General features: G+C 34.2%; 1 protein-coding gene and 1 non-coding gene across 4 annotated transcripts in view; both read left to right on the plus strand.

Annotated features, from left to right (window-relative positions):
• The window catches only part of Gcn2 (eukaryotic translation initiation factor 2 alpha kinase Gcn2), a 153,484-nt gene that overhangs the window by 58,580 nt on the left and 79,538 nt on the right, over positions 1-15,366 (plus strand). For all 3 annotated transcript variants that reach the window (XM_083137842.1, XM_083137845.1, XM_083137844.1), the window contains 2 exons: positions 3,580-3,777; positions 4,506-4,680. In XM_083137842.1, coding sequence (XP_082993968.1) covers positions 3,580-3,777; positions 4,506-4,680 — 373 coding nt within the window. The remainder of the gene's footprint in view (positions 1-3,579; positions 3,778-4,505; positions 4,681-15,366) is intronic.
• On the plus strand, positions 3,095-3,169 carry TRNAR-UCU (transfer RNA arginine (anticodon UCU)). Its single transcript has one exon. It is a non-coding gene; the product is annotated as a tRNA-Arg (tRNA).

Below are 15,366 nucleotides of genomic sequence, written 5' to 3' on the forward strand. Positions count from 1 at the left end.
GAAAAGAAGCGAGCTTTACTAACCCAGGTGCAAGAGGATTCTTCATTCAGTGTGTTTTACAAGGAAATGTGCGAAGCAATGATTGCAGCAAACATCCCTTGGTATAAAATTCAAGTACCGAAGTTCCGGGATTTTCTGGAAAAATATTGTGGCCGTAAACTTCCTGACGAGTCAACCCTTCGAAAGCGATATCTTCCACATTCCTACAAAGAAACTTTAGAATCAATTAGGGCAGAAGTAGGCAGTTCCTATGTGTGGATTTCCATCGACGAAACAACTGATGCTTTGGGACGGTATGTAAGTAATTTCATTGTTGGAACGCTAATTGCTGATTCTCCATCTACACCACATCTCATTGCATGCAAAGTTCTAGAGCGTACTAATCATTCCACCATAGCACGATTTGTGAATGACAGTCTTAAATTGTTGTATCCGGATGGCGTACAAGAAGAAAGAGTTCTTCTCATGTTCACAGACAGTGCGTCATACATGTTAAAAGCTGCTACGGCACTTAAAGTGTTTTATCCTAACTTGATCCACTTTACTTGCTTGGCACATGCTCTCCAACGCATTGCTGAGGAGGTGAGAGGCAATTTCCCGGAAGTCAACCAACTTATTTCTTCCACGAAAAAGGTGTTTCTGAAGGCACCACAACGTGTGCAAGTTTACAAGGAACAATTGCCAGGTGTACCACTTCCTCCGGAACCTATTCTTACTAGATGGGGCACTTGGATCCGGGCAAGTAAGTTTTACAACGAACATTTTGAAGAAGTGAAATCTGTGCTTGACTCATTTTCGGCGGACTCAGCTGTATCGGTACGCACTGCTCAAAATCTCTTCAAGGACACCAAACTTGCTTGCGATATGGCATACATAAACAGCAATTTTGGTTGGATTGATACAAGCATAAAAAAACTTGAAACTGTTGGGCTTCCTCTCCTGGAAGCCATGGATATATATATTAGGATGCAAGAAATAAATTGTCTGCTGTTGGAGGAGATGTGGGAGAGAAAGCTCGAAGAAAATTTGACGCAGTGACTGAAAGAAACCCAGGTTACGTCAGCTTATTTACAGTGAGCCGCATTCTCAATGGTGAAACAGTTAACCCTCCCAATGATATTTCTCCCGACCACATTCACCTCCTGAAGTACGCTCCGGTTACTTCTTGTGACGTGGAGAGAAGTTTCTCTGCTTACATGAACATCTTATCTGATCGGCGACAAACATTTACTTCTGAACATTTGGAAATGTACCTGGTAACATATTGTAAGTTAAATAATTAAATACAGTGCCTGCCCCAAGATTAAAGGTAACCTGAATTTTTGTAAGTGCTTTTTGAGTGAAAAATTTGGGCAACGAAAATTTACTACTGAACATTTTAAATGGTACCTGGTGACATTGTTTATAAAATATTGAATATATTCAAATTGTGGTTAATATTTTTGCTCTATAAGAACATAAAAAAATACTTAATGTAAGCATTGTAATATTGTAACTTCAATTTTTGTAAGTCTTTTTGAAATAAACGTATCCCTTTGTGAGGAAAAAATGTAACAAAAATAGGAAGTAACGTTTGGAATAAATATTTATAGTACATATTTCATTATGAATTTACATATTTTTTACATATTTCAGACATTTTTATTACATATTTATGTACATATTTTAGGGGTTGATATTACATAAAAATCCAGGCTTTAGTGATGACCAATCGTTATCAGGCCAAGGGGGAACCACATTGACGCCACCCACATGGTCGGCGGCCATCTTGATGTCCGCCATCTTGAATTCAATTTCAGAATTTTAAATGGGAAGGGGGTCATGCGACATATCAAAATGGGCTAGAATTTCACGAGAAATGCAATGGTGAAGGTTTTTTCGACGTATCTTTAACCAGTAAAAAGTTATGACTGAATTCTTGTACCAATTTGCTCCTTTTCGAGGTGTTAAAAAAATGCCTTAAAATTTGTTTAGCGCTTCGGTAATGCATCGAGATCAAAGTGACGTCTATGGAGAGACGTTCGCATGCCTTTGCACATTATTTTAATCAGATACATCCATGAAGAGCTGTGCATTATGAATGGTTGTCGCGAACAATTTACAGTGTGACGCTTCCATTGAATTAAAAGTCCTTCACAGTGACAAGGCTAATGTTTATGTTCATAAGGAAGTTCATAAACAGAATATTCGATGATTTTTATCTGATAACCCATTTTCGACAGATCAGAGCTGAATGGTTAGTGTTGGTAAGTTAATGGTGTGGCGTGCTGTGTGGAACACGATTGGTTAGTCAATTTTCCATCAACGGAACCTTAAATGCTTAGGGCTACTTGGATTTGTTAAATAAACAGTTTTTTTCATCCTTGCTTATGGAAGAAGGTACTTTTTACAGAGTTTTTTCAATAGGGAAGAACACCAGAACACTTATGGGAACGTTATGAACCAGTTTCTGTCCAAAGTTAGTTATCAGATGACAAGGGTCACATATTCTGTTTATGAACTTCACCATTGCATTTCTCTTGAAATTCTAGCTCATTTTGATATGTCGCACGACCCCCTTCCCATTTAAAATTCTGAAGTTGAATTCAAGATGGCGGACATCAAGATGGCCGCCGACCGTGTGGGTGGCGTCAATGTGGTTCCCTCTTGGCCAGATAACGATTGGTCATCGCCAATTTCAAATTCCATGCTGCAGTGGCCTTGTACTGGGGGTGTTAAGTGACTTATTGAGCCACCCTGTATATGTGTTCTTTGTAATTCGAGATACCATTCACCTCGAATTGTTCGGACTGTACTGTACAGCATTGGCTGAATTAATGGAATTTTAACAGTAGAAATTGCTGAATGTGTTCCATTATTTTGATACACAAAAAAAAAAAAGTAAAATTATAATAATAATAATGTAGTATGCCCACACTATACAAGCCCTGAATTGTAAGTACCATTCTAGAGTTTTCTTGAAAACTTGATTTTGTTATAGAGCCTTTCCAATAGAATAGTGGCTAATGCTCTGTCTTTATTGTCAGGAATCTCGATGTTTAATTCCTGGTGTTGGCATACTGCACAGTGATTTGCATTGCACTTTAAGTGCTGGGCCTCCCCCATGGCACAGTGGTAGCGTCATTGCCTTCTAATCAAGGGGTCCCGGGTTCGATACCCGGTGGAGGCACAAGTGGTTCGGATCCCACTTTAAACTGTAGGTCCAGTCCCGATTAGCCTTACTGTGCATAAAGTGGACTTAAAACACCAACTCAAACCAAACTTTAAGTGCTGCCTCAATTTGCCTAACTGAGCATAAAGTGTACTTAAATAAAATAGGAAAAAATTCCAAGAAAGTAAAAAAATAATTAAAATCAAACTGTACCCATCCTAGCACCTGATTGTAGCTGATAAAAGTAAATAAATATTATTCACTTGTGTTATTTATTCCTAATAATGTCTATAAGACACCCTTATTATCGGAAAGGTTAGAGTATTAGATCTCACGTTATTATGTACTGATAAATTTTATATTCCTACTTTAGCTCTAGAGTAAAAAACTACTTTGAGTGTTTTATTTCCTTTCTCATTCGTTAAAAGGAATGCCATTGATGATGGGTTGTATGAAGATGAAGACAGAGTGTGGAGGCTGTTCAGAGAGATAGTTGAGGGCTTGGTGCATATTCATCAACAGGGCATGATACACAGAGACCTGAAGCCTGTTAATGTTTTCTTGGATTCCAACGATCACGTGAAGATTGGTGATTTTGGACTTGCCACAACAAATGTTCTCCCAAGGTAAAGTACAAGCATTGGTTTGTTTAAATTGTTGCTGCTGATGTTTGTTCAAAGTAATGTTATTGTCTTTTTCCAGCACATACTGATACATGTGTCCTCTTCTTTTATTTCTGTTTTCATAGTTGTGGTAAATAAATTGAATTTCAGTACAAAATTGAACTACATTTTTAGTTCAGATTCAGAATATAAGGTAATATTTTGTTGTTGTTGTTGTGAATAAAATGTCAAATTTGATTTGTAAACTGTAAATTTATTTAATCAAAAAATTCTTCCTGATAGGCATTCATAATCTCCATTTTCCATCGTGTGTGTGTGTGTGTGAACTGCACATGGACCACTGGCATATGCAGAGGGGAGCTATGGGGCTAGAAAATTTTGAGAAAATCAAAATCTTTAAGTGAAAGAAGTAAAGAACTCACGAGAAACCAAAATGGGAAATGGAAACTCCCCTTAAAATGACTTTCGATTACCAGTTTTATCTTGAAACAACTTTTGAAACTAAGGTTACAAGTGGTAATTATGAAGTATTTTCTAGTGTATTTCACTTCTGCCTAGTACGCAGCTATATGGTATACTCTTGTATAGTTCCAGCTTCCTCCGAAAGAAAAATCCTGCATATGCTAGTGGCATGTTTTAATTTTCATCTTGCATTTTCATTTTGCTGCAGAATTTTGCATAACTTGCAGGATAATCTAGATTGATGAAAGTTTAATTTTCTTCCCAAACAGGCCAAACCTCACAGTTGCTAAAGAGGCAACGACTACAAATGGTGATTCACATGTAGTGGATGCTAGATCCTATTCACATGATGTAGGTGATGGATCAATGACGGGACAAGTGGGAACTGCATTGTATGTTGCTCCTGAACTTAGCACCAGCACTGGCAAAGCAATTTACAACCAGGTAAATACATCGTAATGTTGTTCATTCTTCTAAAAACTAAATTGTCTGGTATTCCTAAACTTGAAGGTTTGTTGCTGCTGCAACATAGGTTTTCCACGTGTCCCTATCGTGGGCAAAATCAGTCCTACCGTAATAGTGTCATCCTATCTTTGTCTTGATCAAAATGATGTTGTTTAACACCTATCTTGTGTGATATCAACAGCAGTATGGTCACGATGTGCAGAGTTTTTGTGACTTTTTTAAACAGATTTTACCAGAATACAGTGCACTGTAAAAATATTTATACTTAAGTTTTGTGAAATTCACTCTGGAATTGTACATTGCCTTTTCAATTGGTGCATTAGTGGTCACACTGTTTATTCATGTGATTTATCATTATCTTAAATGTTTGCATAAGCACTGTACTAGAAGAATATAAAATGAAAGTGTACTCATGTAGTTTTGGTGCTTGGCATTTTAGTCTTGTTTCCAGAATGTTTCACACAAGTTTATTTCAGACATTAAAATTGAATTAAAAGGCTAGAATGTTTACCAAAGGTTAAAGATATATGAAGGTGCCATCTAGGAAATTAGTAGCACACCAAAGAATGCTCTATCTTGAGTGATCGTGCAAGTGGCTTCCTACTGCTGCATATGACTTCATTTAAACAAGAATGGGCCACTTCTTTTTTGCTCATGCATTGTTACTGCTGGCTCCTATTCAACCTTCACTTTTATCTAGGGCTGAGCCGATGCCACTTTCAACTGGTACTGACATTCTTGCCGCTTCTCACCAATACTGGTACCAGTACTCGAAAATTTAAATAACTACAAAATTGTTCAAAATATTGATTTGTATTAATACAGTGGAACCCCAATTTTATGTTCCTGGATTTTACATTTTCCCACATTATACATTCAATTTTCATGGTGCCAATAAAGCAATATGTAATAAAATTTTTCCAGATTTTACATTTTTCCATATTCTGTTTTTTCATCTTGGTCCCCTGAAGATTCGAGGTTCCACTGCAGTTATAGCCATCAGTTTTCCAGAGTTCTACTTTAAAGTATTCAAGAATTATATCGGGATATAAAAAAGCTGTCGTTTAAGCCCATTTTTTTCTGCACAACACTGGTGCAAAATAATCAGATCAGCTGTAGTTCTTACCTTTCGACTCATTTTTCAAGAAATATTTTGATGTTTTTGGCTACCTAGAATAAACTCCTGAGGAAAGTTCTGGAAATAGGGCTGAATGTCAAGATTAAGGTTCAAAAGTGCATCTATACAGTGAAATCCCGCATTACATGTTTTCCAGCATAATACGTTCAACCAGTCAGGCCCCGGCAAAAGGCCATGTTAAATAATAGGAAGTTCACCTCGATTTTACGTTCGCTCTAACTCCCGTTTCCTGCTTTATACGTTTTCCAAGCCGTGAGGATGTCTTAAAATTTGGCAGAAACCTGTTCTGTTGACTACGCGACTTCTCCCTCCCTCAGCTGTTACATTCACCACGCGACCTTCCAGATGTTAGACTTTCATGTGAGAGGAGGGAGCAAAGAGACATGGTCAGTGCAAGGCAGAGGGAGGGGGGGAGAGGCAGGGTACAACTTGCATTTGTCATACCTCCCTTGAGGGGAAAACAGCACTTCTTGCATTCCCTGTGAAGACGAAATGGGTCAATCCTTCTGTCGTGGGTTCAGACAACAAGCGCACTGTTACCAAACCGATTCTCTCTAAATGCTGCCTTTTCTAGAGTTTGTACACAATGTGTGTGACTGAGGTGTCTTTGTTCACCCTTCCCCTCCACAAAAACGCAAGTGGAAAATTGACAACAAGACTCGATCACCATTCGCTTCTTTAACCACACATTTACTGAATTCTTCATAGTTGACGAGAAGGATAAAAAAGAGGGGGACTTGTTTGTAAAAACTTATCCGTTCTTCTTGTTTGCAACGTTGAAAATGGAAAAAATTAAGGATTTGCCATACCAGATAACAACTGCACTTCTTCTTCAATGGAAATTTGCTTTAGATTCCTTAGGCAATATGATTGGATGTTGTTCGATTATTTTTAATCTGAAGTTTTTTCACGAACAAACACTATATCATTTGGTTATCAGAATGAAGCTGAAAACGCACAAGCTAAAGTGATCATTTTCTTCTATGGGCAAATAGGGCGATATTTTACTCACTGATAAAAATATATTCGTGTCATATCAATTGCGTGTGGGGGGAGGGGGGTGGGTGAGGTTGGGATTAATGATTTTTCTACGTGAGGCAGAGAATGTTTTCTCTATGCATATTGCATAACTCGTATGTTGTAAATTGATGGGGCCAGGATAAAATGAGTGAATAAACGGGATGTGAGGCAATATTTTCTGAGAGCAGCCAAATTTAGTGCACATCTAAATGTGATTAAAATGCATTGGGCCAAAAGAGCATGAGGGCTGCCCAAGCATGGTGCTGATCACCTCACCTTCAAATTGGCAAAAAATCGAAGAATATGTGGGGTAAAGATGGCCAGAGCATGGTGCTGATCACACCATCTCCCACATCCCGTATGGGATGGTGCAAAGTGCATGAAAAATTTTACCTTCATCTTTTTCTCATTTGCAGGGGAGAATTTGCTTTGTCATGCCCCCTATGGTATATTCACTAGTAGTGCTGGGCGATATATCGTATCACTATATTGAAAAATATCATCCAGATGATATCAACTAGATGATATATTAGTGATATATATCGTGTTGGCGATATTTTAGCAATATATATATCGTGCTGGTTTAACTATGTAAGTCAGTATAATTCAAACTCAGTATCAGCACAATAGGTAGTAGCTATGGTGCTATATTGGAAAGGAAATTTAAATTTACATATACTGATAACTTTATAATTATTATATTGATAAAAATGAAAGAAAAAACTAGAAACAACAAAAATTACAATGGCATCAAATTATGCCTTTGTTTACAAGAATATTTATAAGATATCAATGCTATACATAAGAATATATATATATATATATATATATATATATATATATATATATATATATATATATCTTTGTTATCTCCTTCCAGGATAAAGCAAGTCTTTGTATCTACAATTCTGAGCTTCAGTTTTCGAAATTCATCATCTTCTCAAATCACCTCCAAACGTAGAACATATAAGTGTCACTCTATGCGACCTTCCTCCAAGCACTCATTTGAGGAACTGTAACATTCACAAGCCAGCCCCTTAAGGAAGATGAAAACCGATACTTATTCACTGCTTCCAATTCAACATGGCATCTATTATACATATCAGTGTCATTCCACAACTTTCGAATCTTTATCAGATTATATCATGATCAAAGTTCATTCAAGTCATAAAAGGCTTCTATATAACTTAAGCATCCAAGTTATTATCACATTGCCAAGTTTAATGCTTTAAAAGCAACAATTATTGTACAAATATATCCCCATTCCATAATGCTAAATTTGTACTTATCTTTGTTCCATCTTGAGCCCCATCTCCAAGTCACAGACAACTAGTATCAGAGCTACTAGTTCAAGCCAGATTTTTTAGTATGTGCAATCTTCAATTGTTTTTGTTTTATATTTTTGTCCCTAAGTGCTTAACAGCTTGAATGTTTGTGTTGTAAATGTACATATTTGCTCTGTTATAGCTATTTTACTATGTATATTACAATATACTTATCTATTGATCACAATTACCATTTTTTGAATGTTGATACAAAATACCAAGTATGACATCACATTGAACATTGAACAATTTTAAAGAGTTGACCTTTGTGTATAAACCTTAAAGCCAATGCAAATGTACACAATTTGAATAAATTTAATTATAAATTTGAATATATCATATCTTTGTTGTCTGAAAGAACACACATGATTGAAGATATTTGTTTTTCATATTGCCAGTCAAAAATAACTGTTATGACTAACTTATTATAAATATTGCACAAATGTGGAACTTTGAATTTAGCCTAACCATTTTCAAATGTTGTTATGACATTGTAATATTTTTATTGTCATACTGGCGCTCAACAAGGGACGAACCCACAACAACAGAGCTGAGCACTACTGAGACTTTTAACATATAATAATTAATATAATGCCTCTATATTTACAATCTGTTTTCATGTTTAGCATTATATTCATCTGAGTATAACTGAATATTTGTTTTCCAACAATACAACAAGAACTTGTTCATCATGAACCAATACAGTGCAACTACACATAATGAGTTTTTAGTACATAATAATGTTGCAAAACAAATAAAACAAAATCAAGTTCTACATACCAACAACTATTATCTAGTGAAGTTCCATATGAACCATTTTTACATAAAACAATGTAGCTACATAACATTTTTATTTATTATGAACCAATGAAGCACCATTAAGAACTTCATTCTTAATCTGAGAGCATAATTTCTATATTAATCTTTATTTAGCCAAAAATATATTAATTATAATTTTCTATATGTAGAGTAAGTTACCTATGATCCAACTAAGTTTCCCATTGTGTATTCATCCATTTGTCTAGTAACATCAGCTAACAAGACAAGAATCTAAGTCCCTGCATCAAAAGCAAACATCCTCAGATTTACAGAGTGTCGAAACTAAGATTTCTTACATCACAAATCAATTCATGCAAGAAATGTATAAATTATGATGTGCGCACAAAATTATAAATCTCAAATAACTGTTGTTCCTGAACTCACAGCGTCACGGCACGAATTTCCTATTCTGCCCTTTGTGAACACATTTTGGAGCCATAATGCATTCTAGCATTTTAAAGGAACCTACTACTTGACTTAAGCATGGATCAACATGTCTTCGCTTCTTGTCAAGTTTATTTCTATTGGAGCCTACAATTCAACTCTTGGAATCTTAGAGCTCTAGTAAATGTTTTTACGCCACAGCTAAATCTTAGCATTAAAATCTATTATTCACAAGCTATCACATTATATTATACATTTTTTGCACTCCAAAATACACATAACAAAGAATATTTGTTATATTGAATTTTTCCACTGCTAATCACAACTAAGGATCAAGATATATGAATGAGGACCAATGTTGGATTATGAAGATCAACTTAAGGCAAACTCTACAGATGAATACTTCATACCTGAACTAATGTTTCAGACTCAAGGAAAGAAGCACGAAAAATGAAAAAAATTTGACATTGACATCTGACAAATGAAAACATATGCATAAAGTACTGTGACTCACAGTACCTCTCTTAAGCAACAGTCTAAGAGAAGTACTCAACCAACCAACCCTCATGGGTATGGTTGTGAAACAAAGCAGTATCTTTTGTCCTTCAAACCAACAAAATAAATAACATGTTATCAGTTAAGATATCATTATCATGTTTTGTAATGATGAAGAAAATATTGCATTATACATTTATGAAGTATGAACATAAATATTGGATATATAATCTCAGATGCATAACACTGTCAAACCTATACATGCGTGTAATAAAAATAATCGATTATCAGAATAGCTTTGAGTTTGCAATTGAGAAAATACTATCTGAAATTGTCAAATAATTAATCAATCTGTGTCTACTCTTAATATAGATCACACTTATAGAGAATGACATCACACTGACAATACCTTGTGAAAGCTCATTACTATAATATCTTCAAGTGCAAAGATATCATATGATCATGTCAAAGTCCTTTAATATGCTGTCAAAATAAATCACAAATTAATGTTGTTACTCATTTAGAATAAAACAACTAAACTATACCTCATACCAACAAAATTCCATCCTAGTCTGTATAAATATTTTATCAATCCTAGCAAGTGCATTGATAAAATAACATATCTCTGAGGTTTAATTGACAAATCTTTTTAACGTAGTCGTGTGTGATTTCAGAAGTCATCAAAAATATATCTAACATAGCTTTAATCCAAAACATGGTAAGAATGGTTATCTCAAAAGATACTTGATATTTACGATCATTATCAATATAAGACACGTGGCTCAGAGTAATCACTTATTTAATTAAGTACATTTATATTATAACATAAATGGAACATTACATTCCCTGAAAAAACTAGTGTAACTGGTCTTAATATGTATCTTTACTTCATAAATTTATACCCCTAAGATGTGGAAATAGTCAACCTTCAATCATCATATATAGCAGCATCATCGTGTGGCTTAGCTTGATAAGTGTATTTGAAATCATAAATACCTAACCTATCAGCACTACACGATTACTATTGGAAGAATCCAAACTTGATAAAGTACCAAAGATACATGTGCATCATAAAAAGAAATATATATATATATATTCATATAATAAATATTTCTACATTAAGTGTCACAATAGGACTCACTATTGCCTTTACGTGAACACTTCACAATGCTTTCATGCAACTGTGGCATGGAATTATGAGTGACGAGCTTGGATCATCTAGTGGATGTCTCTGCTACATGTCAACTTCATAAAATATACAAGGAAACAATTCATCTTCAGGAATTATTGACTTAACAATTCCCTAATAGCAAATAAAATAATTCTCGTATATAAGCATTTTAAATGCACTTCCATTCTTGGTACACTACCACTGCTTAACTAACATCTTGGGTAACATCTTTCACCAGCTATTCAAGTTTGTTACATAGATGAACTATTAAAGTGTTTTAAAATTTGCTTTTGTTGTGCATAATAATGCCAAGTTTCCCACAAACATGCGGAGTTATATTTAAGTCTAATAAACTTAAATATAGTGATCATGCAACTAAATTGTGCATAAAATAAATCACAAACTTGTACTTCAAAATATTATATTGTATTTTTGTCCATCAAAATGAACAGTAGTACTGTGGCCAAATATACCTCCCTAGACCAACAGTCTAGAAGATACTCCCAACCAACCACCCTTGTAAGTTGATGTGTCAAGCAGTTACTACATTTATGTAAGATATAGCAGCTAAAGAAACATCAACTTGCACTTGTTTAACTTGGGCAAGAAACTTCTGCACAAGATCACCAATTTTACATTACAAAATAAATAAATAAATATCATGTATATGCCTACTTAAATATTTAATTTGATTCTTAAAATTTAATTTGTGTTATTGGCTTCGGAGTCTCCAATTAGAAGCTGAACTTCGAGTATAAGCAGAGTTTCTATAAGTTTTGCTACGGCTACCGTCACTAGTTTTGCTTCGGCCACCGTCACTATCTGATCGGTAATATTCTATTTTATCATAACCATCACCATTGTTATAGCTCTCTCTGCCAACTGTGTTTTGAACCCTTGTATCACATGATTGTTTATCATGCTGCTGTTGAACTCTATTACCAACATCAGAAGATGATTGTTTGTTATTATTTTTATTAAAAGTCCTAGAATTTCTATAGGATTTACTAGAATATCTATCCTTATTTCTATTTTGATCATTAGCACATGAAACATTTGCTACTCTAGCCTTATTCTTTGGATTATAATTATTTCTGTTCATGTCATTGAACCGTGCAGGATTATTTCTTAAAGATTGAAAATTTTCAATTACTTGCAACGTTTGTTGCAATGTACGTACATTATTGATCACCATATGTTCACTAATCCTGTGTGGTAATAATGAGGCTAACTGTGCTATCAAATGAGGTTCTTCAGCATGAGGCTGAGTAGACTTCAAAATTTTGTAGTTCTTATTTGCATATTGTAACAGGCTTACATTACTCTCTTTTGTAAAAGGAGAATTCAAAGTTTGAGTCAACTTTACTGATTTCCAGCGGTCATTCTGATAATGTGCCAAAAAAGCCTTTTTAAATTCAGAATAAGTGGTAAACTGATTCTTTACTTCTAAGTACCAAGTTCTAGCACAATCAGTTAGAAGTTTTGGTATGTACTTCAAAAATTGACTTTCTTTGATGTCATAAATATCTAGGTTTTCCTCTACTTTTTCTAAGAATTCCGATGGTGCAAACTCTAAAGATATCCCATCAAAATGAGGGAAATGCCTCAAGTCCTGTGGTTTAATGAGAACTTTAATTTGACTCTTATTACAATTAGTCAATGGAACATCTACTGAATGACTAACATTATTCATATGACCAGCATCATGTTGTGCATATGAAATTTTGTCATCAACATTATTATTAGCAACTGATTTGTTCTTCCTCAATTTTCGACGCTTAGATGCTAATCTTGTATTTCGGTATGGACCACTAAGCATACTTACTCTATCATGATCTGAATCTGTACTATTATACATCTCAGATTCAGTATTCACTCCTATATTATGTCTAACAAGACTACTTTTTGGTGAACCATGACAAACTTCATCTTTATTCCCAACTGTATGTTGTCTCTGATTTACAGTGTGAGAACTCATTCGAGGTGTAAAGTCACTCTGTGCTTTAGCTGTATTTTTAACTGCTATTATATCATGAGTTGACACTGGTGATAATGCATTATTAACTACACTCATGATATTGGTTTCTATTTGTAGAAGTGCATTCTTAACACCTAATTCCAAAGAAGAGTTGATATTGTCTTTATTATTTACATCATGCAACTTATGCCTTGTACTAATATCCACTGACTTATCACTATCAACATCACTCCTAATTGCATCATTCTCTGGAACGCGAGTGATAATAATATGCCTTGCACTGCTAGACTTAACTTCTTCATCAACCTCATCATGTTGTATGCCAATAGATTTGACATCAACCTGTGATTCAGTTGAATGAGCATATTTGGTTTCACTTCGTAACTTAATTATATCATTACTTAATGTACCAAGTGATACACTACACTGACCACAAACCTCAAGACATTGATCCAGTTGAGAAGTAAACTGTTTGGATAAATTACTAACTGTATCGTCTAATTTTTTATCCATATCCGCAGCAAGATAAACTAGCTCATCATTCATCCTTTGATCCAGTAATTTAACTTTCTTTTCTAACTTTTCTGTTCTATCTAAGCATTCCTTACGGAACTGTGAAATATCTACCTTAATTTCTCTAAGTTCCTTACTTTGAGCTTTACTGGCTTCAATGCTTTCTTTCATCTGACCTTGCACTGCAGAGATACCTTCTTTCATTTCTGCCTGCTGCGATTTGAGCATCATCACAATGTCAGCCAATGTGATCTCCTTCTCCATAATGTTAGGTATTGAAACTAATATCAGAAACAAGAATATTCACAACTCAATAACTTATTCTTTCCTATCCAATAATTGTACCATTTGAGTCCTCATAATCTAAGTTTAACTATGTAAGTCAGTATAATTCAAACTCAGTATCAGCACAATAGGTAGTAGCTATGGTGCTATATTGGAAAGGAAATTTAAATTTACATATACTGATAACTTTATAATTATTATATTGATAAAAATGAAAGAAAAAACTAGAAACAACAAAAATTACAATGGCATCAAATTATGCCTTTGTTTACAAGAATATTTATAAGATATCAATGCTATACATAAGAATATATATATATATATATATATATATATATATATATATATATATATATATATATATATATATATATATCTTTGTTATCTCCTTCCAGGATAAAGCAAGTCTTTGTATCTACAATTCTGAGCTTCAGTTTTCGAAATTCATCATCTTCTCAAATCACCTCCAAACGTAGAACATATAAGTGTCACTCTATGCGACCTTCCTCCAAGCACTCATTTGAGGAACTGTAACATTCACAAGCCAGCCCCTTAAGGAAGATGAAAACCGATACTTATTCACTGCTTCCAATTCAACATGGCATCTATTATACATATCAGTGTCATTCCACAACTTTCGAATCTTTATCAGATTATATCATGATCAAAGTTCATTCAAGTCATAAAAGGCTTCTATATAACTTAAGCATCCAAGTTATTATCACATTGCCAAGTTTAATGCTTTAAAAGCAACAATTATTGTACAAATATATCCCCATTCCATAATGCTAAATTTGTACTTATCTTTGTTCCATCTTGAGCCCCATCTCCAAGTCACAGACAACTAGTATCAGAGCTACTAGTTCAAGCCAGATTTTTTAGTATGTGCAATCTTCAATTGTTTTTGTTTTATATTTTTGTCCCTAAGTGCTTAACAGCTTGAATGTTTGTGTTGTAAATGTACATATTTGCTCTGTTATAGCTATTTTACTATGTATATTACAATATACTTATCTATTGATCACAATTACCATTTTTTGAATGTTGATACAAAATACCAAGTATGACATCACATTGAACATTGAACAATTTTAAAGAGTTGACCTTTGTGTATAAACCTTAAAGCCAATGCAAATGTACACAATTTGAATAAATTTAATTATAAATTTGAATATATCATATCTTTGTTGTCTGAAAGAACACACATGATTGAAGATATTTGTTTTTCATATTGCCAGTCAAAAATAACTGTTATGACTAACTTATTATAAATATTGCACAAATGTGGAACTTTGAATTTAGCCTAACCATTTTCAAATGTTGTTATGACATTGTAATATTTTTATTGTCATACTGGCTATATATCGTCACAATAATTTGGCAATATATATCGTGTCAGCAATATATCGTCACGATAATTTATTGTGACGTCTAAAAATGAGTAAGTTAGACAAAGCTTGTTTTGTTCACTTCATGCTGTTGGGCTGATTGGGCCTGGATACATATGCAGCTCAAAGTGGAATCTGAACCATTCTGC

Source organism: Lepisma saccharinum, chromosome 16 (assembly GCF_977018435.1).
Source record: "Lepisma saccharinum chromosome 16, izLepSacc3.1, whole genome shotgun sequence".
Lineage (NCBI taxonomy): Eukaryota > Metazoa > Arthropoda > Insecta > Zygentoma > Lepismatidae > Lepisma > Lepisma saccharinum.